Raw genomic sequence first — 27,578 nt, 5'->3', positions numbered from 1 at the left:
TTCTATTTAGCAAGACTCATATAAAATGATGTATTGAACTTATCTGCCAAAGCGGAACTCTGAAGCAAAGCGAAGGAAAAGTCGTATGTAAACAGCCCTTTAATTCTTATTGATGGCATCATGATAAAAATATATATAGTAAGGAAGAACCGCTGAGAGAAACTTTTAGCATTTTTGACGTTTGCATACAATAGAGTTTTTAAATTTAAAACCCACACACATATTACCATTTTCAATCTCAAACAAAAAACATTTTTAATAACTCCATTTTTTTATACCCGAGCGCACTTGTGCACAAGGGTATTATAACTTTGTTCACATAACGGTTGTTTGTAACAGGCAAAACGAATCGAGATAGATATTGACAAATGTATACATAAATGATCAGAATGAAAAGAGAAATCGATTAAGCGGTGACTGTCTGTCCGTCCGTCCGTCCGTCTGTGCACACGATAACTCGAGAAAAAATTTAGATATCTTAACGAAACTTGGTACATGCACTTCTTTTGGGCGTAGGACGGACGGTATTGAAAATGGGCGAAATCGGACAATAACCACGCCTACCTCCCATATAACGGTAATTTTCAGAAATACGAAAAGTGCGATATTTTAGTAACTACTTATGATAATTCACTCAAAATTGACATTTAGAATAATTTTTAGACGAAAAATAAGAATATTAAAAATTTTTGGAAAATGGGCGTAGCCACGCCCACTTATGGTTACNAGGTATGCTACAATAAAATCTTTGACGGCTTCCGCGTTCTCCTTTCCCTCTATATTTTACTTGTGTAAAATAGATAACAATATAATAATATGCATTAATGCTAGCAATAATAATTCATAGTTACCTTATTTTTGTCTTTAATTTCAAATGCAAGCGCGCGAGAAAAGATACATATAAACAGCTGATTGCCAAAGCGCACAAAAGTTGAGAGTTGCCTACGATTATGCTTCGCTTTGCTTTCCCCGCATTCTATTTAGCAAGACTCATATAAAATGATGTATTGAACTTATCTGCCAAAGCGGAACTCTGAAGCAAAGCGAAGGAAAAGTCGTATGTAAACAGCCCTTTAATTCTTATTGATGGCATCATGATAAAAATATATATAGTAAGGAAGAACCGCTGAGAGAAACTTTTAGCATTTTTGACGTTTGCATACAATAGAGTTTTTAAATTTAAAACCCACACACATATTACCATTTTCAATCTCAAACAAAAAACATTTTTAATAACTCCATTTTTTTATACCCGAGCGCACTTGTGCACAAGGGTATATTAATTTTGTTCACATAACGGTTGTTTGTAACAGCCAAAACGAATCGAGATAGATATAGACAAATGTATACATAAATGATCAGNAGTAAATATTAAAGCTAATTTATTCAAAATTGATGGTTGCAACAATTCTTTACCAGGAAATACGTTTGTGATAAAATTTTGGAAAATGGGCGTGGCATCGCCGACTTATGATCACATATATGTATCTCGTTAACCGTTATTGTGCTTGCCACATAAAAGAAAACCGTTGAAAATTGTGGAATCGGACTAAAATTAAATTTATGGATGCTAGTTTACCTCAAATTCATACACATAAAACATATATTTAATACTTGCGCTGGGTATTTAATGTTCGGCTCCGCCCAAACTTAGACTTTCTGACTTGTTATTCTCAATTTTATACATATGAAATGAGAATGAAGGCAAACTTAAAAGTCTTGGGCAACGAAATGAGAGTACCGTTCTACTTTATTATGTTTTTTATCATGGATGGCGAAAAAAATGTATCACTTTCATTATATATCTGCTTGACAGGTATTTTTTTCAGAGTAGAAACATCGTTTATTTTATGCTTTCAGACACCCTTAATCTTCTTATCTATAGCTTTAAAACGACGTTAAGATGAAGCCTCTACGATGGGCAGAACCCGAAATTTAAGGATTTGAAGAAGTACATGATTAGTCAGAATCAAGAACAAATGCAAACTTTGACAGAAAGTTACTCCAAAGAAAAAAAGCGAAAAAATTGCTCGAACACGTGTTAGCTTATTTCACGTATAGAACCCATGAAAAAATTTGAAACCAATCGAAGACTAAATCCTGTAACTTCTGACTAGGAACAGTTGCCCAGTTACTCTCTCAATAGTGTTCCTATTTACAGGTTTTATGTCAATAGGAACGACTTCCTGTAAGTTCTGACTAAATCCTGTAAACCGGACTGCTATTGGAACAGACTAACTGTCTCACCTAAGGCAGTCAATATGGCGGAATTAGAGCGAGAAGTTGCCAACCGATAACACCTTGTATTATTGCATCATGGCCAAAGAATGCAGAAAAAGGGGAAAATTCAACGCATAGGAAGATTAAAAATATGCAAAATGTCAAATGCTTTAAGTGCGGGCAGCGCGGTCATTACGCTGCGAACTGCAACACGAAGTCCAATAGGAACGATTATAAGGCAGCGAAAAGAAATGAGCATTCGTTTACCATGTTAGCAGCAGCGGACGCTGAGGTGTTCGACGACTCGATCTGGCTTCTCGACAGCGGAGCGACAGCGCATATGTGCAGTAACCGAAATATGTTTGTTTCACTCAAAGAGCATAAAGAAAAAATTTGCTTAGCTGGAAACAATTATCTTTCCTCAGAAGGTGTGGGAGAAGTGCGTGTGAAGTCCCAAGAGAGTGACATTATTCTCCACAATGTTTTGTTTGTGCCAAATATGTACGGTAACTTTATGTCTGTCGCTAGAGCTGTAGAAAATGGACTCAAGTTCGATGAAAATTGCGCTGAAATAATGAAAGAAAATGATGTTATTTTAAAAGCCTTGAAGTTAAACAAACTTTTTGTGTTCCGATGCGATAGCAGCAAGTGTTTTTACGCTGCAAATGAAAAGGCATGAACGATATGAACATTTGAATTACGGTAGCCTGCAGGAATTAGTGAATATAGACATGGTTCGCAGAATCGACAAAGTGACATTTAATAAAGATATTGCTTGTGAAAGATGTGCAAGATGCAAAATGAGTGTGAGGCCTTTTCCGAAGAGCACGGAATATCGAGCAAAAGACATTTTAGAATTAGTGCACACAGATGAGTGTGGTCCGTTTCGTACAAAGTCCCTGGTTGGCGCGCGTTATTTCTTAGTTTTCATAGATGATAAATCGAGACGAATGTTTGTGTATTTTCTTAAATCTAAAGAAGAAGTTTTGGAGAAATTTAAAATAGTTTAGTAGAACGACAAACTGAAAAAAGAATTAAGACAATCCGTAGCGACAAAGGACGTGAATTCGTCAACAATGATTTTGATAAATTTTTGAGTGAGTGTGGCATAAAACGGCAGTTGACGGTGCCGTACACGCCGCAACAAAACGGGGTTTCCGAGAGAGCAAACCGTACTATAGTGGAAGTGGCACGAATTTTTATGGGCAGAGGCAGTTGCTACTGCGGTGGTTTTGCGAAACAGATCGCCTACAAAGGCATTGAACAATATGACACCTTACGAAGCTTGGTCTGGGTGAAAACCAGTTGTGAATTTTTTGAGAGTATTCGGCTCAGAAGCTATCGCGTTAAATAAAATCAACAATAGTAAATTCAAGCCGAAAGGTAACAAGTAAGAAAGTCTAAGTTCGAGCGGAGCCGAACATTAAATACCCGGCGCAGGTACCGCTACATGGTAAGCCGGTGTGTATCAATTTTGAGTAAATTAGCGTCCTTAAATTTCGAAATATTGAAGTTTCAAGCATTTCTGAAATTTGCCGTTATATGAAAAGTGGTCGTAATTTTAATCTGATTCCAATAATTTGCAACGTTTTGCTTCTATGTGGCAAGCACAATAATCATACCGAGTTTGGTACAAATTGGTAGAACGGTTACCGAGNAATGGGAGGCGTGGTTATTGTCCGATTTTAAAAATTTTGCCAACTGTGCCAAGTTTAGAAGAATTTGGTGCAGCGGTTACCAAAATATACACATGTATCTATAAGTGGTCGTGGCTACGCCCATTTTTCAAAAATGTATAATATTCTTATTTTTCGTCTAAAAATTTTTGTAAATATCAATTTTGAGTGAATAATCTTNATCCTGAGCAGCGCATGGTAGTGGAGAAACGTGATGTTACGTGTTTGCCGTTCAAAAAGAGTGAAATAGTAGATTTTCCCGACATGCTATCTGCTGAAAATAATGAATATACTACTAAAGAGAAGCTTTCTGAGTCATTGAGTGAAGCAGAATCAGACGACAGCGATGATGAGTTTGAAGAGGCGAAGGCTTCGAGCGATTCCGGGAGCGATTACCAAGAAAGTTTTTGCAAATCTCCAATTCCGGAAGAGTCTCCTGCGCATATTGGACGAGGAAGGCCGAAGTTTGTACGCAGTGGAAAACCGGGACGCCCACGTAAAGTGTACAATACTGTGAATATGGTGCAAAATGTAATGGTGAAATTAAAATCCCGCAAACTGTTGCTGAGGCTGAAAGCACCAAATATTCGAATGAGTGGGCGAAGGCGATGACAGTTGAGTACTACGCTCTTGTAAAAAACAAAACATGGCAGTTAGTGGACTTACCAACTAATGAGAAGGCGATCGGGTCCAAATGGGTTTTTGCGGTCAAGCATGACCAGAATGGCGACGTGGAGCGTTTTAAGGCTCGTTTAGTCGCAAAGGGCTGCAGCCAGAAATTTGGTGTGAATTGCACTGAGACATTTTCTCCAGTGGTGCGATACACCACTATTTGCATGGTGTTGGCGCTAGCGGCAGAGCTCAAAATGTACACTCATCAGATGGATGTTTGTAGCGCATATCTCAACAGCGAGCTCACCGACGTGGTATATATGAAGCAACCTGAAAAGTTTATCGACAAGCGGTTTCCTGAGCGAGTGTTGAAGCTCAATAAGGCGATATATGGGCTGAAACAATCCGGAAGAGTGTGGAACCATAAGTTGGACGAAGTTTTGAAGAAAATCGGTTTCGAGGCGTGCACTAATGAGCGCTGCCTGTACAAAATGAGTCATCATGGTAATTTATGTCTCATAGCTGTATACGTAGATGACTTGATCGTCAGTTGCCAAAACAAAAAGGATCTTCTTGCGATCAAAGCACGAATTTCAAGGAGCTTCGAATGTGTCGATAAAGGTCCCATCTCGTATTTTTTGGGGGATGGAGATCACCAGAGACGGCGAGACAGGAAGCATCACAGTCGGGCAAGCGTTGTATATAAGAGAGATTTTAGAAAAGTATAACATGACCAGTTGTCGAGCAGCGAAGACACCTTTAGACGTGGGGTTTCAAATTGGGTGCACTAGTGACACGTGTATTAAAGCCGATGTTACAAAGTACCAATCAGCAGTCGGTGCATTAATGTATCTCGCTATTTGCACAAGGCCAGATATATTTCACTCAATCTCGAAACTGGCACAGCGAAATCAAAATCCACACAAAGAGCATAAATCAGGTATCAAACATATTTTACGATATCTGGCAATGACTAAAGACTACAAGTTGGTGTACCGTCATACGGGCAAGCGTATCGAAGGGTTTGTGGATGCCGATTGGGGCAGCAATATCATCGACCGCAAGTCATACACAGGGTATGTATTCTTCTTGGGCGGTAGTTCAATATCGTGCGAGAGCAAACGTCCGAGCAGCGTAGCCCTCAGCAGCACAGAGGCAGAATACATCGCGTTAGCAACGGCTGTGAAAGAAGCAGTATATCTACGACGTTTAATGGCAGATATTGGCGTAAGTGGCTCCGGTGACCCCAATTAGAGTTTAAGCGACAATTTGAGCGCGCAGCAGTTGGCGAAAAACCCGGTTTACCATTCACGAAGTAAACATATAGATATTAAGTACCATTTTGTTAGAGAAGCACTGAAAAATAATTTAATTGAAATTGAATATATTTGTACAAGTTAGATGATTGCTGATGTGCTTACAAAGAATTTGAACAAAATCAAACATGAAAAATTTGTAAAACTTTTAGGTCTTAATGCACATTGTATGTAGACGACCTACTCGTGTTGCGGAAGTGTGATGAAAAAGTAATCAGTTCGAACTTACAACACGAATAGATCGTACCCTATAATGCAACTCTGCATCAAGATTTTCTTCTCTTTGCATTTTCACATTTTTCTATAACATATTTAGTCTTTGAATAAACGCCATTGTACTTAAACATGTTTTTCTTGATTACGCTTTTCGTCTCTGCCACCAACAAACACTTTTCCCAGCGATGATCAATAAGTTTGATACCTTTTTTATAATAAGAACTGTCTTGCTCATCATAATAGCCATTAACTGCCGATATCATTTCTTCATCGTTAGAAAATCTTTGACCACGGAGCCATTTTTTGAAGTTGGGGAACAGAAGATAGTCCGAGGGGGCTAAATCTGCCGAATAAGGTGCATGAGGTAGCAATTCAAACATTACTTCATTAACTGACTCAACACCCAATATAAACCTCTCTACGACATTATTTTTGGTCGAGTGTGAGCAAATGCGGCACCCATCTTCAACACAGCTTTCTCATTTCCAAATCTTCAGATAATAAGCGATGTACCGTACTTTTTGAAATGCCTACTATATCTGCTAGCTCGCGCACTTTCACTCGACGATCATCCATTACCGTCACCTGAGTCGTCACCTCATTTGATCGACCACTGCGATGCTCGTCTTGGCAGTCTTGGCAGCTCGTACGGCCGCGTTTAAACACTGCTACCCAATATTTTACTGTTTTAGACGAAGGAGCAGACCCGCCCAAAGTAGAATCTATTTCAGATTTTATATTGGATGGGCTGAGGCCTTTCAAATAAAAGTATTGTATCACATAACGATGACCAATTTTACCCATTTTCACAAATTCACTGAAAACGTTCACTCTTGACGGCTGCCAAGCATATACTAACCTCAGCGGTTCCCAACTTTTTTCACGCCGCCACCCTTGTTGTGCTTAAAAAATTTCGCGGCACCCCTACTCTTCAAATGTCTACGAAAACGAGAAAACACAATGCAACCTTTAAGGCGCTGGCCCAATGCAGGCTTGCTTTGCGTGCCTTTGCTGACTTTAGTTTGCTTTGATTTAATTTGAAAACTTGTTTGGCCGAATGGCGGCTTGAAACGCTGTCAAAGTAACCAGCTTTCTGGTTGAAAAGTCAGTGTCTGTTCCCTTAACATTAATTATTATTATCCTAGAAAACTCTAGAAGATGTATCAAAAACTTTCAGATTTATTTATAAGTTAATGCGAAAAAATTTTTGTATTTAAAAGAAGTGGTAATAATGATACATGCATATGTATATCTACATTTGCTAAAAAAACCATAACTTAAAAAACGGATTTACTTGAAGAAAAGAGCTATAAGAAGTTTTTTCCTCTCGTGTAAAATTTAGGTGCGTTCGACAAGTCAAAAATTTGTAATAGTTTTTCCAAATTTTTACTGGATGGCGTTCGATAACGACAAAAAATTATCCAACACACAAAAATTGAGAGAGCAAGCGTTCATTTTGATGCAAGAGAAGCGTTCATTTTGTACTGGCAAAATTTTAGTCAGCAAAAATTATCCAACACGAAAACATATGATCACAAAACATATGGTTGTAATTTTTGTAAACAAACAAAATTGCATTTTCCGAGTTTTGGTATTTATATGCTTTTTGGCTGCCTGCTATATGACTTTATGATAGCGCCAACTAGTTTTTACTTCTAGAAATGTTCCTGGCGAACATTGAACGTTCACTTACCTTTTTTCTTCTATGGAGGCAACATGAATTTCAGTTTGTTTACAAATAAAACATAAACAAAGTGAGCTGGTGTGTTTTCTTCTTCCGGTTTTTGCAAGTAATGGCTAATTTCCTGTTCGTTTACTTTTTTGCTTTTTCATGTCTTTGGGAGAGAATTTTCGCTTACTCTCTTCATTTTAATTGTTGGCTGGTGTTGGCTAATTTTGTTATCGAACGCAACTTTTGTAAAAGTGAGCTTTGCAATTTTTTACTATAATATAACGATATGTTAAATTTCATTTCGAATTGCTTTTTTTTAATTAAGGGCGTGTGTGAATCGATAACAAAGTTCTATGGGGAAAGCTGTTGAATAATATGTTTAATATGGTGAGACAGTTTTGCCAATCTGCTGTGTGACATGAAATATTTTTTGACAGCAGTAAATTTTTGATAACCGCAGATTTATTTGGAATAAAATATTACAAATTGAAGTGAAATGAATATTTTAAGAAAGCATCTACCATCGTTGATTGCAATTCATCTATTTAAGCTTTTATTTAACGAAAAATTACACACATAAACAATCTTTGGGATTGTCAAAATTTTCTATGCATTTGTCAAAAATTTCACTAGCCTCATGAGCTACTGAAATTTAATTCACCTCATAGTTGTCAAAAATTTACTCGACGCGAACTTTGTTACCGATTCACACACGCTCTAAGTAAGCAAATTTTTGTTTGAATTTATGTATTTTGAACAGGAACATGCCTCTTTGTCAAAAGCCTACAAAACGCTTTCAAATAAAACATTTGCCTATTTCAAACTTTGAGGTGCTTAAAGCAAGTGCAGAAAAGCTGCCATTTGGCCAGCCTTTATACATTTTAATATATTCCAAATAATTTTTGACACTTCTCGGAGCGAAGAAAGCAACGCAAGCCTGCATTGGGCCAGTACCTTTATGCTCCTTTAGCTTTAATTTGAGGACTGAAATTGTTTTGATGATTTCATTATTTTCTTTAAATTTATTGGGACCTTTGACAATTTTACCCTGAAATCATTTAACGCTGAAAGCTTGCTGGTGTATTTGTTTTTTTATGTAAAATTTTTTTGAAAATGCAGTTTCACATAGAAATGTAAAGTCACTACTATTTTAAATCCAATCTTGCCAACAGCACTGTTTTCTACATACACTTGCATCCAGAACTCTTTTGGCTCCCTTCGTAGTATTTAATATTCAAAGGGCTGTCTTCACTGATGTCCAGAAAGATTTCTGAAGCTTAATTTGTCATTCCAGTAGATTTACTTTTCGGGTCATATGAAACGGGTTTGTTATCCAGCTGTAGACATCCTCAGAGTCAATGTTTGGAAAATATTCGACAATGGTTGTTTCTAAACCTTCCAATTTAACGCAGGTAACGCACGTTAACGCTAAGAAAATAACTTTTATCAATTTTCTTAGCGTTAACTTCGAAGTTTTTGTGATTTACTTTGTTCATCTTCCTAGTTGCCAGGGAATACCGAGGGATCATACAGTCACTTCTCGAGGCGTTTTCTGCCTCTTGCTTCATCCTAGACATCGCTCCTTTCGTTTTTCCAACCACTGCGGCTGCTCCACCACTGCAAATATCCGCACTATTTAAGGTCTCGAAAATCCCGGGAGTACTTGCCAAGAATTTTCGGGATTTGTAATTCGCACTGATGGCAATAATAGAAACTCTTTTTCTTGACCAGTATTGGTTATATTTCTTTTTTTATTTAATAATTAATATTTTTTTATAAATGTGTAGCTCATTATACACATAACACCGCGAGATAGTAAATTTTAAACAGAAATATCAATATATTCCCGAAACCATGGGCCAAATATATTAAAATTGCGTTTTTAGTTTTTCACTCTGACATCAGTAATTCAAAAATGATTTAAAAAAATTCAGAGAAATGTTCTCAGAGAAGTATGGGTATACAATTAAAGAGGAAATCCTGTAGAATTCAAACAGATGCAAGTTTCTGGTGCAGAAGGGCTGGTAAATATTGAAAATGTCATTTGAAAGTTTTATCCTTGAAATTTCGGAGTATTTGTTTTTGAAAAATTATATGTTAAGGGCTTACATAAACTCGATAACATCCTCGAATTCCGTTCTTCTAGCTTTGTCAGCTTCAAAATTACCTATTCGTCCTAAATATTTCGTTAAATATTTTTAATTCTAAAGAAATTTCATATTGCATTTTTTACCCATATTTTTATTCTACATTGCATTGAATTTTTTTAACAATTTTTGGAATTAATCATATCTTTGAAATTACAAAGTCCTTCAAAATAAATCCTGCGGTCAGAGAGAAAAATAAAAACGCCTCTTTAAATAAAAAAAGTAGGTTTCAAATCCATTTATTATTATTTATTTCATGGTAGGAGAGCTTTTCAAACAATATAAAAGCACTTTTTTCGATTCAAGTTGTTGAAAAGTAATGAATATCTAAATCCCGGAACTAATGCCTGGATCCCGGGATTGTGAGAATGCCATCCCGAAAATCCCGGGATCGGAAAAAGCCGAAAAATTAACATGCCTAATCCGCACACTTGCTCCATTTCAAACTATTTTCTGTACAGATTTGTCGATAGCTCTAAAAATTTCGTCGCTAGTGGTGTAATACGGTTGACAAACGGGCTCGTTTATTTGCATAAACAGCCTTTATTTGCTTTAACTCATGCATTTTCCTCTTTCAAATCAAATAAGCAGCCAAACAAATGCACGAAATTTTTGGGAATTTACTCTGATCAGAGGAATTTTCGATGAGAACACTGGTAAAAACGGCCAGCTGTTGTCTTTTAAACAAGTAAGCAAACAAGGCAGGTGAGTTTCGCGTCCGCGGTAGCCGAGTAGTAAAAGTTGCGGGCTACGAGCCTGTAGCTACCAGGTTCGATCCTAGGTTGGAGCGATAGCGAACAAATTTTTTGTTTTTATTATTTATTTTATTTATTTTTTATTTATATTTTTAATTTTACTTTATTTTATTTAATTTACTTTATTTTATATAACATTTAATATTTTACTATTAGTTAATTTAAATTCTTATAGTTGAATTTTATTAAAAAGTCAACAACAACTAACTGAAAGCAACGTAAAAAAATATTGAATTTATAAAAAAAGAATGAAAACGAAATAAATGGATATTCTACTGGCCGTGGGACTCGAACCCACCACCTTGCGGCTCCTTTATCCGCATTACTGCGGTCTGTAAGGGTAAAATTATTATGCGCATATGTGTGCCAGATTATATGCATAAGTCTCAAGTACTTCGCTCATCAAAAGTTCTTCTTCGATTTGCATTGCGAATGGGTACCTCACTAACACGAGAAGAACATTAAGTCCCACTACGCCGGTACTTTCGTCAAGTTGCAAACTAAAAAATTCACAAGTTTTCAAACTTTTTATAAGTTCGTCTTACACTGCCTCCAAAATCGTGTTGATTCGCCCTTTCACAGTGTGATTGTGAAGTTCCAAAGAACAAGTAACATAAAAACGTGGGCGAAGGTGCTGCGCTTGTTACGAGAACAGCCCAGCCAGCAAAAATTCCGAAATGTAATCCGGAAACGCTAAGAAAAGTGGATGAAAATCGGATTAGGTCTGCAAAAGTACCGAAAATGGTTGTGAAAGAGGTACGTTTTCGGCTATATTTCTGAAAAAGTTCTGATTAAATTTTTAGTTGACAAAACGTACTGGGGAACTACGCATAAGAGCGAAATACACCACACAAGTGGCTTGACAAACCAAGCGAAATATCCCTTTTCTGCAAGCCATTTGTGTTGTGTATGGAGTTTGTAGAGAAGTTGAAAGCAATTTTAATAAAAATCCAATTTTTTTGATTTTCTGGCCGCCATGTTGAAGTTTGATCACACCGCTTGCGTTGTGTATGGGAAGTTTACATAATTTACTCGCACCACTAGTATACTCTAGGCACCAGCGGCACCCCAGGCATAGCTCGCGGCACAACAGCCACTTTGGGAAAGCCTGTACTAAACAACGTGGCGTCTTCAAACTTGAAACATATGCTTTATAGATTGTGTACTTTTTAACACAGTGATATTTTTCAAACAATTACCGCCATCTCTAGGTTCGGCCGGGTACTTTTGGGACCACCCCGTACATACATAAACCAGGGTTGTGCCTGTAAAATATTTACGTTATTTACAATAATTATTTATTTGTAAATAATGTAAATATTTACACGGTCATATTTTTGGTGTAAATAATGTACATTTGTAAAGAATTGTAAACAATTATAAGTAATTGTAAATTATTGTAAATAATTATAAACGATGTAATTATTGGTAAGTAAGTAAATAATTTAAAATTTTTTTTTTATAAATTAACGTAAACAATTTTATTCAAGTTATTTTTATTTAGAAACATTTTGGGATACACACATATGTATGTATATATGCGTGTATGTATATATGCGTGTATGTATACGTACTTAAATTTACACACATACATTAACATAGTTCAGAATCAGATTCTTCCTCAGTTACCTCGGTGTTGTTTATTTTCATTTTGTAGTATATAGCTACTAACTTTTTTGATCTTTCAAAAGAAAGTCTGTTGCGAATGTCCGAATGTATGTAGGACCAATTTGAAAAAAGTCTTTCAATTTGGGCTGAAGAAGCTGGTATACTTAGCAGCTGTGCAGCTGTTTTGGCCAGGTTTGGACACTTCAACGAAGCCATTATCCAAAACAAATTAGCATCTTTATTCAAATTTTTTGATAGTAGAACTCCAATGTAAAATTTTTGGTTCAAAAATAAATCGAGTTCTTGTAGAGCGTCTCCATCCAAATAACTAAACAAGAAGTCAGTGATATCTGCAGTGTTTTCTGCATTTAAAAGCTTCCTGTCATAATAAGGATGTAGATAATATGCAGACAATGCATATATATTCAAAGCTTGTGAAATTCGCTTTTGGAAAAATGCCTTCAGTGTTTGATCTTCGGGAAGTTCAAGAGAAAGCCATAAATAAAACCCATCAGCNTAAATAAACGCCATCAGCAATCGATGTAGACGTTGCCTGCACTTTATTCAACAATTCACAAACTGGATTAAGCAAAGAAATCATTTTTCCTACATCTTCCTCGAAAACGTCATCAAACAACAAATTTTTTACTTCCTGTTTAATTTTTTTTCCACTGGTATCAGTTTCGGCAACTATACTTCGCATTATGTATAGATTTTTTTTTTAAACAAGCAAAGCTGTCTCGATGCGAACACCAACGTGTTTCNAATTTTTTTTCCACTGGTATCAGTTTCGGCAACTATACTTCGCATTATGTACAGATTTTTTTTTAAACAAGCAAAGCTGTCTCGATGCGAACACCAACGTGTTTCAGCAAGGATTTTAATTTTTGTGCCACCTTTTAACAAAATACATTTCCCCAGATCGGTGTGGCGGAACTCTTTTAAAACTATTGTCACTTTTCTAGCAAGTTCTTTGTCTACGATGTTTTTAGCTGGCAAATTAGCAACATGTGCACTGCAATTCCTATGCCAAATATCTACACCTCTACCCATTTTCAACATGTTTGCAGCATTATCCGACACTACAGCAAAAACATTTGTGTCATAATGTTCTTTAGCTTTTGTTATAGACACTTCCACGATCTCAGAGAGTTTATCTGCCGTCTCCTGCTCGCCCGATACGTCAAAAGCTTCTAAAAAAAANTTTTTTTTAAACAAGCAAAGCTGTCTCGATGCGAACACCAACGTGTTTCAGCAAGGATTTTAATTTTTGTGCCACCTTTTAACAAAATACATTTCCCCAGATCGGTGTGGCGGAACTCTTTTAAAACTATTGTCACTTTTCTAGCAAGTTCTTTGTCTACGATGTTTTTAGCTGGCAAATTAGCAACATGTGCACTGCAATTGCAGTGCCAAATATCTACACCTCTACCCATTTTCAACATGTTTGCAGCATTATCCGACACTACAGCAAAAACTTGTGTGTCATAAAGTTCTTTAGCTCTTGTTATAGACACTTCCACGATCTCAGAGAGTTTATCTGCCGTCTCCTGCTCGCCCGATACGTCAAAAGCTTCTAAAAAAAGTTGTATGCCATTAATGTTATGGAGCATAGTAACCACCGTTTTGGTATTGCTAGCAGTATTCTTCCATCCATCAATAAGAATTACAGAATGACGATCAACATCTTCTTTCGCAGACCTTATGTGTTTTTCGTACTCCTTATCTAGCAGTGTTGTGGACAGCGCTTTTCTACCGGGCATTTTGGGTTCATAGGACNTTGTGTGTCATTAAGTTCTTTAGCTCTTGTTATAGACACTTCCACGATCTCAGAGAGTTTATCTGCCGTCTCCTGCTCGCCCGATACGTCAAAAGCTTCTAAAAAAAGTTGTATGCCATTAATGTTATGGAGCATAGTAACCACCGTTTTGGTATTGCTAGCAGTATTCTTCCATCCATCAATAAGAATTACAGAATGACGATCAACATCTTCTTTCGCAGACCTTATGTGTTTTTCGTACTCCTTATCTAGCAGTGTTGTGGACAGCGCTTTTCTACCGGGCATTTTGGGTTCATAGGACGGTCTTAGTTTTCTGATTAACTCTCTATTGCATCTATTACGTTCAAAGGTATGTTGCATCCGTAAAAAAATCTTGCTACAAAAGAATTAAGTTCATCCTCCTCTTTACAGCTTATTTTGTCAAAAAAGTTTTTAATGCCGCCTTGCTTTTTCTTCGATGCTGCTTTTGGTGGTATTTTAAAGTTTTCCGTCGACATTGATGAGAATGAAGCTGATCCCGTTGGCGTTGTTGATTGCGATGATGATGTTGCTGCAGCTGGAGTTAATTCAGTTGTTATAATAGTTATATTGTCGCTGGACGTATCCATGACCGAAGATCCAGAATTTTCTAGCTCCATAAATTGACTGCTGTCAAAGTGCTCTGGTTCATATATTATTGTGCACTCATCATCTAAATCATCAATGTTTAAGTTGCAACGTTTTCTAGAAAATAGCGATCGAGAAAAATTAAGTTGTATGTACATGTTTGCAGATACATATTGCACATGCCGATGCTGTTTAAGTCTCTGTGTTGCTATATTTGAGACTGTTTTTTTGCAAAACAGACACAGAGCCGTATATTTTTTTCCATCCTTTTGAACTTGAAAGTTCAGATCTTTCCAAATATTTCTTGTTGGAGCACCGGCTGAAGTCATTTTTATTTAAAACGCGACGAACAACCCAATAAATAAAATGGAAATCAGCTGGTTTGCTGACAATCAGAGTTGCATTATATAATTTACAATTGTTTACAATATTTTACAATTGTTTACAATAGTTTACAATATTGTACAATATTTTACAATTATTTACAATGTAAGTGTAAAAAATGTGAAAACTTGTGTAAGTGCACAACCCTGACATAAACACTAGGGTGCCCATCGAAATGTTTATTTTTGGAAATTTCAAGACCCTACGCCTAATTTTATTCGGTTTTATGAGAAATATGATTGCCAATTTTTATAGATGTTTTGAAGGCCGTTTAGAAGACGCGACCTGTCGATTTAGGTCAGAAAACACGATTTTGTAGATTTATGAGTTTATGAATGGTTATGTTTGATTCCATTTCAAATATCGAATATGATCTGAGAAGAGGATATATTGGCCTTTAAGATGGTATATAATTACCAATTGTCGGACTTGGCTTCTTGGGTTTTTTTATCGGGTAAAATAAAAATAAAAAATAAAACATATTTCTCTTAATTTTTTAAATTTTGGCCTTCGATTATTTCCACAATTTCAAAATATGTAGTACTATCTAAAGTTAAATCTATTTTTAAATAGTCTGATAAGTTATTTATTGCAATCGCTTAAAAATTGTCAAAGTTAGGCGACTTTTCTTAAATACGGCCCTGAATTTATATTGTTTATATACCGGAATTTTAAATTTTTTTAGCATTGTGGCTAGGGAATTCATCAACACTAATATATATATATACAATCGCTCTTTAGCAAAGAAGTGGTTTTTCAAGAAAGGAAAATGGCGGTGGCACCGCCCACTTGTATGATATATGCCTCTCAAAACCTGTTTGACCGATCTCGACTGAATTTGGTATACACATTGTGCTTAGCTTCCTTAAGTACCGTCTTGAAATAGCTATGTTTGAGTTTTTGTAAATTAACGTTACGTTGCGGGCTCCACCGTAGTTTTTATTCGATTTTCAAATAAAATAAATACAAATAAATAAAAATTTTCAATATGGCGCATAAGAAGCCTAACCGCAATGTGTGTATCAAATTTGGTTGAGATNCCGTTACGTTGCGGGCTCCACCGTAGTTTTTATTCGATTTTCAAATAAAATAAATACAAATAAATAAAAATTTTCAATGTGGCGCATAAGAAGCCTAACCGCAATGTGTGTATCAAATTTGGTTGAGATCGGTCAATTGGTTTTTGAGATACACATACATATGTGATAAAAGTGGGCAGTTCCACCCCCATTTTCCTAAAATTTCTTCAAAAACAACTTCTTTGCTAAAAAGCGATTGTATACATCAATTTTGAATAAATATTAATGAATTCCTCAGCCACACTGCTCAAAAAATCTGAAAGTCCGGTACATAAACAGTAGGGGTCCTCTCTTAAACTCGTAAAAGCCTCGTAAACCTCGTAAGGCTCGTAAATTGACGAGCCTCGTAAAAGAACTGTCAAAATTTGTATGGAGCTCTATTTACGAGCCCCTCGTAAATTTACGAGGCAACTTTTATGCACAAACGACCTCGCATGTTATGGGAAATACTACGAAACAAAAATTGCTTCACAAAATCCTGGTTAATCTGTCAAACAGTCACTTTACGCACCCATTTACGCCTTTTCACAAAGGGCGCGTTCCCATAAAAACCTCGTAAACTTACGAGTTTTACACGGTTTAAGACTTTGCGAGTTTAAGGGAATCCCCTAAGTATAAATTCAGGGCCGTATTTAAGAAAAGTCGCCTAACTTGAACTATTATTAGGCGATTGCAATAAATGAGCTATCCGATTATTTAAAAATAGATTTAATTTTAGATAGTACTACATATTTTGAAATTGTGGAACTTAAGAGAAATATGGGTTTTTTTTATTTTACCCGATAAAAAATCCCAACAAGCCAAGTCCGACAATAGATTATTTTATACCTCTTCTCAGATCATATTCGATCTTTGAAATCGAATCAAAAATAGTCATNTCGGTCAATTGGTTTTTGAGATACACATACATATGTGATAAAAGTGGGCAGTTCCACCCCCATTTTCCTAAAATTTCTTCAAAAACAACTTCTTTGCTAAAAAGCGATTGTATACATCAATTTTGAATAAATATTAATGAATTCCTCAGCCACACTGCTCAAAAAATCTGAAAGTCCGGTACATAAACAGTAGGGGTCCTCTCTTAAACTCGTAAAAGCCTCGTAAACCTCGTAAGGCTCGTAAATTGACGAGCCTCGTAAAAGAACTGTCAAAATTTGTATGGAGCTCTATTTACGAGCCCCTCGTAAATTTACGAGGCAACTTTTATGCACAAACGACCTCGCATGTTATGGGAAATACTACGAAACAAAAATTGCTTCACAAAATCCTGGTTAATCTGTCAAACAGTCACTTTACGCACCCATTTACGCCTTTTCACAAAGGGCGCGTTCCCATAAAAACCTCGTAAACTTACGAGTTTTACACGGTTTAAGACTTTGCGAGTTTAAGGGAATCCCCTAAGTATAAATTCAGGGCCGTATTTAAGAAAAGTCGCCTAACTTGAACTATTATTAGGCGATTGCAATAAATGAGCTATCCGATTATTTAAAAATAGATTTAATTTTAGATAGTACTACATATTTTGAAATTGTGGAACTTAAGAGAAATATGGGTTTTTTTTATTTTACCCGATAAAAAATCCCAACAAGCCAAGTCCGACAATAGATTATTTTATACCTCTTCTCAGATCATATTCGATCTTTGAAATCGAATCAAAAATAGTCATTCAAAATCTCATGAATCTACAAGATCGTATTTTCTGACTTAAATGGACAGGTCGCGACCTCTAAATGACCTTCCAAAAATCTATAAAAATAGGCAATAATATTTCTCAAAAAACTAGTAAAATTAGGGGATAGGGTCTTGAAATTTAAAAAAAAAAGCATTTTCGATGGGCACCCTAATACACACATGTATAGATACCTAAAGAAAACTCCAATTTAAATTGGTAACGGCAACATCAGCTTTTATCCTAATGACAAAAATATGTTTTTCTAGACTAAAGTGCGTTACCTATATATAGACATTTATCGTTTTCATATAAAATTATCAATCTTAAAATAAAAACTAATTTTAATTTTTAGGTTGCGACTTCACTTTCCGATGGCTCGTATTTTGGTGAGATTTGCCTGTTGACGAATGCAAGGCGAGTGGCCAGTGTGCGTGCGGAAACCTATTGCAATTTATTTTCTTTAAGTGTAGATCACTTTAATTGCGTTTTGGACCAATATCCATTAATGAGGAAAACTATGGAAACAGTTGCTGCAGAGCGTTTAAACAAAATTGGGAAAAATCCAAATATTATGCAACAAAAGGATGAACAAATCAGTAATCCAGAATCAAACACCATCACAGCAGTGGTTAATGCCTTAGCTGCCGAGGCAGACGACTGCAAAGACGAGTAAGTTAAGACTGGTTTTCACTATGTCATATTTTGACGCCAAAATTTGACGGCAAATTTTGACACAACTGGATAAAGGAGACATCCATACTTTTACTGATGATATTATGGGCCAGCAACTGACAGATAGCCGATTTCGCAGCGCATGTACACGACTAAAGACCTATCCTGATCCAAATCAATGGACAAACCGCTTTTTGCTCCCATTTGACAATGTGTTTTCACTTATTTGACGAGAAATGCCACTGATTTTGACATACTGAAAACCAGCCTTTAGAGTGAAGTAGAAATTGTATGAAATCATTTTCAAATAACTACATATTTTGAGATTTCTTATCGAACTAAGTTATAAACTAAAGTTTTAACTAGAGAACAAGCAAACTTGTGCATAATACCCTCGGAGGTTTGCCATTATTTGCCGAGGGCGACCGCCATTAGAAAAAAGCGTTTTATATTTTATTTTTTTATGGCCGCCACTGTGTAGATATTAAAAAAAAAAAACACTTGAAAATGTTTCGGCCAAAAACCCTGGCATATTTATATCCAATTGCTAATATGAAATATATATTATTTGTCGACTCCACAACTACTAGTCAAGGTTTACCCAAGTACCCCCAACCGAATTAATTTTATTTAAATTTTGTCAAACTACATTAGTATGTATACGAATGTGGAAAGAAGTTTTTCGAATTATGATTTAAAAAAGCATGTAATTTTATACTGTAAAATTAAATAAAACTTCATCGACTTAGCATATTTAAGAGCATATTTTGTTTATTTATCGAGCTTATAGCGCTTAAAATCAATTTTTGTGTGCTTATATGAGCCCATTATCTTGAAAGAGGCCTTTTTTTGTTAGAAGATAATTAAGGGATTGTGTTTGCGTAAATTACGAAATCTTTTTCTATTGTGGTATATCTTTTTTCTGCTTTTTATGGTTTTGAATAATAAAAATTTATTATCTCTCTGCTATTTTATCGCACTGAAGGACGTAGATCATTTTCAAAATCAACTTAATAACCAATATACGAATAATGAAAATGCAATAAAATATGAACTTTATTGAAAACATAAAATTTATTTAAAAATTCACAAAGAATATTATATATTAAGCCTTAATTAATTTTAATGTCCTTGATCCAGTTGAAAGTTTTCTAAATTTATAGCTAACATTTACTCGTCCGGAGAAGAAAATTGCAATATCCTTCTAACGCTATTACACGGTGATATATTAGAGTGGTCCAAAAAATTGTTTCCCGAGATAGGACATGGGCGCCTTCCAAAATTTTTCCTCTTGACGAAAGAGGTGCTGGTACCAAACTTTACATTACTAAGTCTAAATTCAGAGAATGCTCATGATGCTCATATTTTCCTCTAGAAGTATTGTGTACATGGGCCATTCCATTGTGACTGGTGGGACATTTTACTCCAGAATGTGATCAATTGTGAATTTAAGCTATGTCGTCGGAACTTATACAACAGCGAAAGATATTTTTTAACATAAAACGATAACTAATGTATAAAATTGCTTTAACAAAAATACCGAACGATTTCCTAGTTTTATGTAACTATCATTTAAATGAATGTGACTATTGGGACACTGGAAAGATCCCTGTTTTACCCTTGCGCACTCAAAGATGAATTTTAGCCAAAACACGTAATCTTCACAAACGATATGTTGTAAAACATGAATTATATGCTTTCGTTCTCAATGAAAATGAGGTTTACATAATCTTCATAGAAATGGTAAAAAAATATTTAAAGTTGTAACTGGTTGAAAGTTTTGACTGGTGTAAAGTAATTATGCATAAAATAAAAGTCTCCATAGACAAATTCTCCTTCTTCTGATTTTTTAATACTTTTCAACAGATGTAGTCATTTAAAAAGAGGTTACTAGTGAAATAGAGATAATTAGGGCATATTTAAAAACATGTCGTTTACCTGTTTTCAATGGAATGACCCACATATATTAATCAAACAATTGGTTCAGCAACCTAAGAACATTTCAAATTTAAATTATCTAAAAAAATATCACAAGCTTCAGTTGTCATGGCAACACTAGTTTTTTATAAAAATCGCCAGTATTTTTGCCGGTTTCACAGCAATGCAGTAGCGCATTTCAAGGTCATTGAGCACCCTGTATTGGTTACAGTAGAGAATTTAAAGTTGGCATAGATATTACAAATACCAAAAGGAAAAAATTAAGGGGGTGCTCCATTTTCTAGGATTAAAATGTTTCCCCCATACAAAAATTGGACCAGTGTACTATAAGTTGACATAGTGGTAAAATTTATAAATGATTTTTCGGACTGCAAGATTTTTAAGCATGTTCATACGATCAAGATCACCTTCAAAGGAAACTAAATAAATTCCATATAACGACAAAATAGCTACTGGTTCTTTGCTTGTAGGTGCGCTTTCAGTTAGGAAAGGGTTGCCATCAGTGTTGACTGATTTCTATAACTACAGTGGTCGTCCAGTATAACGAATGCCTATATAACGAACGCTTGTCTACTTTATGTGCTTGAATGACATGATTTTGCATGATTTTTGCGTACGTGGAATTACCGTCAGTTCAAAAGAATAACTTCTTACAAGTGGTGGCGTTTATTGAACTAGAAAAATACCTCTGTCGCGTAAACGTTTGTTATTTATTAGGTGAACAAATTTAAAAAAAAAACACACACATTAAGGAAAATTGGAATATGGGGTTCATATGTAATATATAGACTGATTTTACTGAATTCTCATAATAAAATTTTTCGATTCGAATTCGATATAACGTACTTTTGGATATAGCGTATAATAATAATAGCAGATTGGCGCTTACACATATGTTAGCGTTTGGCCGAGCTTCTCCTCCGACTTGTGGCGTGCGCCTTGATGTTGTCACACAAAGCGGAGGGACCTACAGGTTTACACCGACTCCGAACGGCGATTGTATTTTTATGAGAAGCTGTTTTTCATGGCAGAAATATACTCGGAGGTTTGCCATTGCCTGCCGAAGGACGATCGCTGTTAAGAAAAACCCTTTTTTCTATATTGTTTGCGATGTTGCTTTGACCACGGCTTGAACCCAGGTGCTGATGAGTGAAAGCGCGCACTGCTTACCACTACACCACAGCGGCCAGCGGGATAGAGTATGAACCTACACATTATATCATTCGTTATACTGGACGACCACTGTAATAAGCTATTTTTTGGACTTACTCCAGTTTCTAATTAACAATCAACGACTTTCGCATACTGTTGAAATGACAAGACCACTTTCAAAATAATAGGCTCATATTTGTCAGCCTTGTTTATTAGATAATGTTTTCTTTGTGTATGAAGATGAATGATAACTTTTGTTTCGTTGCCGAACATATGTATGCTAACTTGGTTTCCTTCAATTCTATTTGCAGTGACATGGATATCAAGGAAAATTTGCTTCATGGCTCAGAGTNGTTTTCTTTGTGTATGAAGATGAATGATAACTTTTGTTTCGTTGCCGAACATATGTATGCTAACATGGTTTCCTTCAATTCTATTTGCAGTGACATGGATATCAAGGAAAATTTGCTTCATGGCTCAGAGTCGAGTTTCATGGGACCGGTGCAAACGATAAGGGAAGGGCTACCTCGACCACGTAGCGGCGAGTTCCGTGCGCTCTTTGAGGGCAATACTCCATGACACTGAAGCCTGGAGCAGATAGGTATATAGCAAGAACAAAAAATGCAATTGCAACTATTGCATATCCCTTATATAGTACGATCACGACGAGCAACAATATGATAAATCATCGGAAGGATGTACAGACATATGTACATATGAATGTATGTATGTACATGATGCATAAAACCATACTACGTGAATGACCATACAAAGACACACACTTAAACATATTGTATACGTGTACTCGTACTCGTAATAAAACAACTAATGTCCTCAGCAATTAATCATAATTTCAGCTCCGCTAACTGTGATGACTTTAATAATAAGAATCGAAATTTGAAAACTGGTGAACTAACTCTACTACATACAAAATTCATACATACCGCATAAAAAACTTAATACATATTAATTCGAGTATGAAACCCATGATAATTATAATTAAATAAAATGTAGTGAAATAATGAGAACCAAAAAAAAATATATACATATATATGTATATATATATGTATTGTATAAATCACTCGCTAGTGTACAGGTTATTTAAGCATAAAAACGACGACGATGGCGACTCGAAGAGACTTCAAAACAACACTATAGAAATAAAAAATTTTTGAAGATAAACATGAAACTTAGTATGATACCTATAACAAAAAAAAAAAAACATAAAGAACCTTACCATACCAAACAAACAAAAGAAAATTGCATGTTAATTATAACACGCTGCATTGCTATTGAATAACAATGCGATGATTATTACTGTTAGAGCCGAACAAAAATTATAAGTTAAATTAATTTACACAATGAAATATATAGTAGTTCTAACGCAACCTGAGCAAAAAAAAACACAAAAAAACGAAAATAAAACAAAGAAAAATTAAATAAAAAAATAAATAAAAAACAATGCGATCGACTAGCGACATGCATACTGAATACAAAAACAATACTACCTAACTAAAACGAACATACTTACAATACAAGCAAACCAACCAAAGCAACTAACATGCATACATATACACTTACCTGAAACCAAAAGCAACAAAAACAGTACATACTTACATACATATAGTACAGTACATGGAATATAGAGAATTTTTGTCTTTTTATAGCAAGCTGTTATATTTTTTTAGTTGAATCGAAAAATTGCAAGTTGTATTTGTTTAAACTAAGATCTGAGAGAAGTACTCATAAAAATGAAGGTGGAGTGTTGAGCAAGCAAATAGAAACACATGATAGTGCACGTGCTGGAACAGTTTAAAACGATCAAATGAGACAATGAGACAAATTATTGAGTATCTTAGTATTTTATTACACGTAAACTAATAAAACCAGAAGGACAACGTTTGCCTTGAAACGAAAACCACAATCTTTTATTTATACAGCATCCAAAATTTTATGATCCATGATGTATGGCCCTTAAACATAGTAACCATATATTGGCAGTAAGAGCTGTGGCACGGCCGATGATAATACTCACAATTTATGAAACTTCAAAAAATTGTATTATCCGTCAAAAGTTGTTTATTGAAACTACCTTCTTTTTTGTATCATGGTTCAAACCAAAACCGCGTATCAACATAATGCAAAACTGCGTATGTGAGGCTGCATAAATTATTTCCTAGAGAGTAAAAACACTCATATTTCAGAATTGTTCTCTTTTTATACCCGAGCGCACTTGTGCACAAGGGTATTATAACTTTGTTCACATAACGGTTGTTTGTAACAGCCAAAACGAATCGAGATAGATATAGACAAATGTATACATAAATGATCAGAATGAAAAGCGAAATCGAATAAGCGGTGACTGTCTGTCCGTCCGTCCGTCTGTGCACACGATAACTCGAGTAAAAATTGAGATATCTTAACGAAACTTGGTACGTGAACTTCTTTTTGGCGTAGGACGGATGGTATTGGAAATAGGCAAAATCGGACAATAACCACGCCTACCTCCCATATAACGGTAATTTCCAGAAATACGAATACTGCGATATTTTAGTAACTACTGAAGATTTTTCACTCAAAATTGATATTTACAATAAGTTTTAGACGAAAAATAAGAATATTATAAAGATTTGGAAAATGGGCGTAGCCACGCCCACTTATGGCTACATGTAACCCCTATAGCAATGTCTTCCAAACTTGGCACAATTATTGGCCTTGGTACAGCATACCAAATGGCCGAAATTTTTAAAAATCGGGCAATAACTACGCCCACATCTCATATAACGGTAATTTAGAGAAATACGAAATCTTCGATAAATCAGTAAATATTGAAGCTAATTTATTCAAAATTGATGCTTGCAACAATTATTTACCAAGAAACACGTTTATGATAAAATTTTTTAAAATGGGCGTGGCACTGCCCACTTATGATCACATATATGTATCTCGGTAACCGTTTGTATCAAACTCAGTATGGTTATTGTGCTTGCTACATAGAAGAAAAAGTTGAAAATCATTGAAATCGGATTAAAATTGAGGCCGCTTTTCATATAATGGTAAACTTCAGAAATCCTTGTCACTTCAATATTTCGAAATTTAAGGACGCTAATTTACTCAAAATTGATACATACACCCACCCCGGCTTACCATGTAGCGGTAGTTTTCGGAAAGGTGAAAAACATATATTTAATACTTGCGCCGGGTATTTAATGTTCGGCTCCGGCTGAACTGACTTTCTTACTTGTTTATAAATCAATCGCATTTCTTCCTAGCATATTTCTGGACGGATGGATAAGGCTTGAGCCAAAAAATGTCAGTTACGCGGTTTTGCAGAACGACGATACGCGGTTTTGTACTTTAAACTACGATATGAAAGTATAATTTTGATCACTTTCTTCACGCGTTCTGAACCCTAGTCATCCACCCCATTTTCGAAATTATGAAGGCGGCATANAAAGTATAATTTTGATCACTTTCTTCACTCGTTCTGAACCCTAGTCATCCACCCCATTTTCGAAATTATGAAGGCGGCATAATTTTAAAGTCCAACATATTCCACATCTTTGAATGTACTGATAAAAGGAGTGTTCGCTATGCAAAAAATTTGTACAAGTTGGTACCAATTGTTACCAAATCGTGTTCGTTTAGCCAAAAACCTAGTAAAACTTGCAAGGAGAGGACACAATTTTGATATTTCATTTGGAGGGGAAGTTGCAAATTCGTGCTGGGAAAATAGTTGCGTTTTTTTTACTCATTTCCAGTAAAATCCAGTAAAAGTTTTTACGAATTTTCATGTTTTGGCGTTTTCGTACGCAAAACTTGCAAAGTAGGGGAAATCAATTTCTCTCTCAAGAGAGCGAAAAATTACAGTTGAAGTTGCAAGTTTTTACTGGATTTTACTGGATAAATTTTACTTGTAAGAATTTTCCAGTACGAAAAACTGCTGATCGCATGTTGCTGGATGAAATTTAAACTAATAAGGAAACTGTTTGTGGGTTTTTATTGTTGAATTTCACAAAATAAACCTATTTAAATACAAAATATATTGTTGTATTATTAGGAATTTGCTGCGAATAAACAACCAATTTATCAGCTGTTCATGAAACTTGCAAATTATTACTGGAAAAGCGAAGCGAATTCTTAGAAATGAAGTTACTGGAGAGTTGCTGGCAAGTTACTGGATAATTTGTAAAAAAAACACAACTAATTTTTGCCAGTAAGAATTTGCAAGCAGGATTGTGGCACACGGATGCATTTTTGTCAACATTAATTTGAATCAACAAGTTTGTTAAATTTAAAAATGAACAATCTTGCTGCGATTTACTAATGAAAGAAGTATGAAATATTTGTTTATTCAATTAATTTAATTAACTCCAAACATTTGAAAGGTACCCGACTGAAAAAGTTGTATTCGTAATCGGAACGCACTCGACAGCGCTGTCGATATAGGAAATCCGACAGTGACTTCCACAAAGAAATTGAAGCGTATGTTGAAGAAAGTCCTGTTTTCAATTCCTCCTGAAATAATTTAAAAATTCATTATGCTCGAAATGCAACCGTGGACGCCAGCTGGCAGTGAAGCTTGCAAATGTTTGCTAATTCCTGTTCGCGCAAAACTTAGTAAGTTTCTCTCTTTGGGAGAGTAAGGTACCTTATTCTCTGAATTTTGTTACTGGCTAATTCTTACTGGTAGTTGCATAGCGAACACTCCTAATATATTCTGCTTTCAAAAAAATATTTTTTCTAGTGATCAGGTAGCATGAATTTGATGAAATATCATAATTTTATTAAAAGCCAAATGGTTACCAACAACAACGAATGTCGTTAAATGGAACTACCTTCTTTTTTACCTTCTTACCTTCCTTTTATTAGCTCGGGATGTAACTATGTAATATTGATGCGCCTAAAAGATGCAGCGATTTCTATTCTCAAGTTACATACCTGGTGACAGTACGAATGGCAATTATAATAGGGAGGTTTTAGTTTTTTAAACTATAATTTTATTTTAATCACAGAAATTTTCATCGCAAAATTCCATGGCGGGCATTCAAATCAATCAGAAATTTACACTTTGGACCAGAATATGTGCNCACCCTCATTGCGGGAGTCGTGTCGAATGCAATTCGTTTTTCGAGATTCGAATCGTATCGAAAATTTCACGTCATTGCCTAAAATTTCCACTCGACTAGTGTATTAAAACGGAAAAACTTGGCAGCACTGTACAATTTTCGACAATTTTCGTCGTTTATTTATTTCAGCACGACAGTAGGCAATGCCAATGTTGTCGAGCCGTACAATTTAGCCTAATTTGCGACTTACACAATGAGGCTGTATAATTTTATTTTTATCATGGTTCAAACCATGAATATTTCAAATAAAAAAATTTTCATTTGTTTATTTTGAATTTTTTTAACATTAGAATAATTTTTACCTTTAAATATTTTTATCATGGCCAGAAGCGATCAGATACAGATAACAGATCAATTAGCACCAGGGGTAATAAGTACGGTGACCATCCGTCCTGTATTATACGGGACAGTCCTCTTTTTTGACCAATTGTCCTGGTAATTTCTTTATTTTATACGGGACGCCAAATGTTCTGTATTCCTTTTCACGCCCTGTATTTGTCCCGTATTCAGTGTTCGGCATTTCGATGCCTTAACAACCCATTAAAATGGCATGTCTATGAAACAGTTTTAAGTGATGTTGGTATATGATTGTAATTTTCTCCATAAACAGTTATTAGTTTCTAATCTGAATGCCTGTGATTCGAATAGAAAAATGCATACGTGACCAAAATATAAATTAGGACTCGACATTTTAGTAACGTTTGGCTATTTTCATTTTGTTTATTTTATGTTTCTTATTTTTTTATGGAAGTAAGGTTTTCTTCCTAACAAAAACCATATAAAAAAAAATTTCCGACTTTGTGCAAAAACTATAAAAATTAATTCTGCAAAGTTTCACCAAACTTTCAAACTTTTTGATCAGAATCTTTTGAAGGTTTGTAGCTCATTAAAATTCATTATAATAAGGTGCAAGTGCAATGTGTTCTGCTCATTTGCTTCTCTTT

At 35.3% G+C, this 27,578-nt stretch overlaps 1 protein-coding gene across 8 annotated transcripts in view; it reads left to right on the top strand.

Moving 5' to 3' along the window:
- Ih (hyperpolarization activated cyclic nucleotide gated potassium channel Ih) overlaps positions 1-23,423 on the top strand; it is an 89,754-nt gene extending 66,331 nt beyond the window's left edge. For 7 of the 8 annotated variants that reach the window (XM_017611438.1, XM_017611437.1, XM_017611436.1 and 4 more), the window contains 2 exons: positions 18,096-18,412; positions 21,949-22,163. In XM_017611438.1, the coding sequence (XP_017466927.1) occupies positions 18,096-18,412; positions 21,949-22,084 (453 nt within the window). In that variant the 3' untranslated portion in view covers positions 22,085-22,163. Of the gene's footprint in view, positions 1-18,095; positions 18,413-21,948 lie in introns of all 8 variants that reach the window. The other variant, XM_017611430.1, reaches the window with a different exon arrangement.
- The last annotated feature ends 4,155 nt before the right edge of the window (positions 23,424-27,578 follow it).

Source organism: Rhagoletis zephyria, unplaced genomic scaffold (assembly GCF_001687245.7).
Source record: "Rhagoletis zephyria isolate East Lansing unplaced genomic scaffold, Rhagoletis_zephyria_1.1 Rzeph_scaffold_00404, whole genome shotgun sequence".
Classification (NCBI taxonomy): domain Eukaryota; kingdom Metazoa; phylum Arthropoda; class Insecta; order Diptera; family Tephritidae; genus Rhagoletis; species Rhagoletis zephyria.
This window is presented reverse-complemented; position numbering and strand designations above follow the sequence as displayed.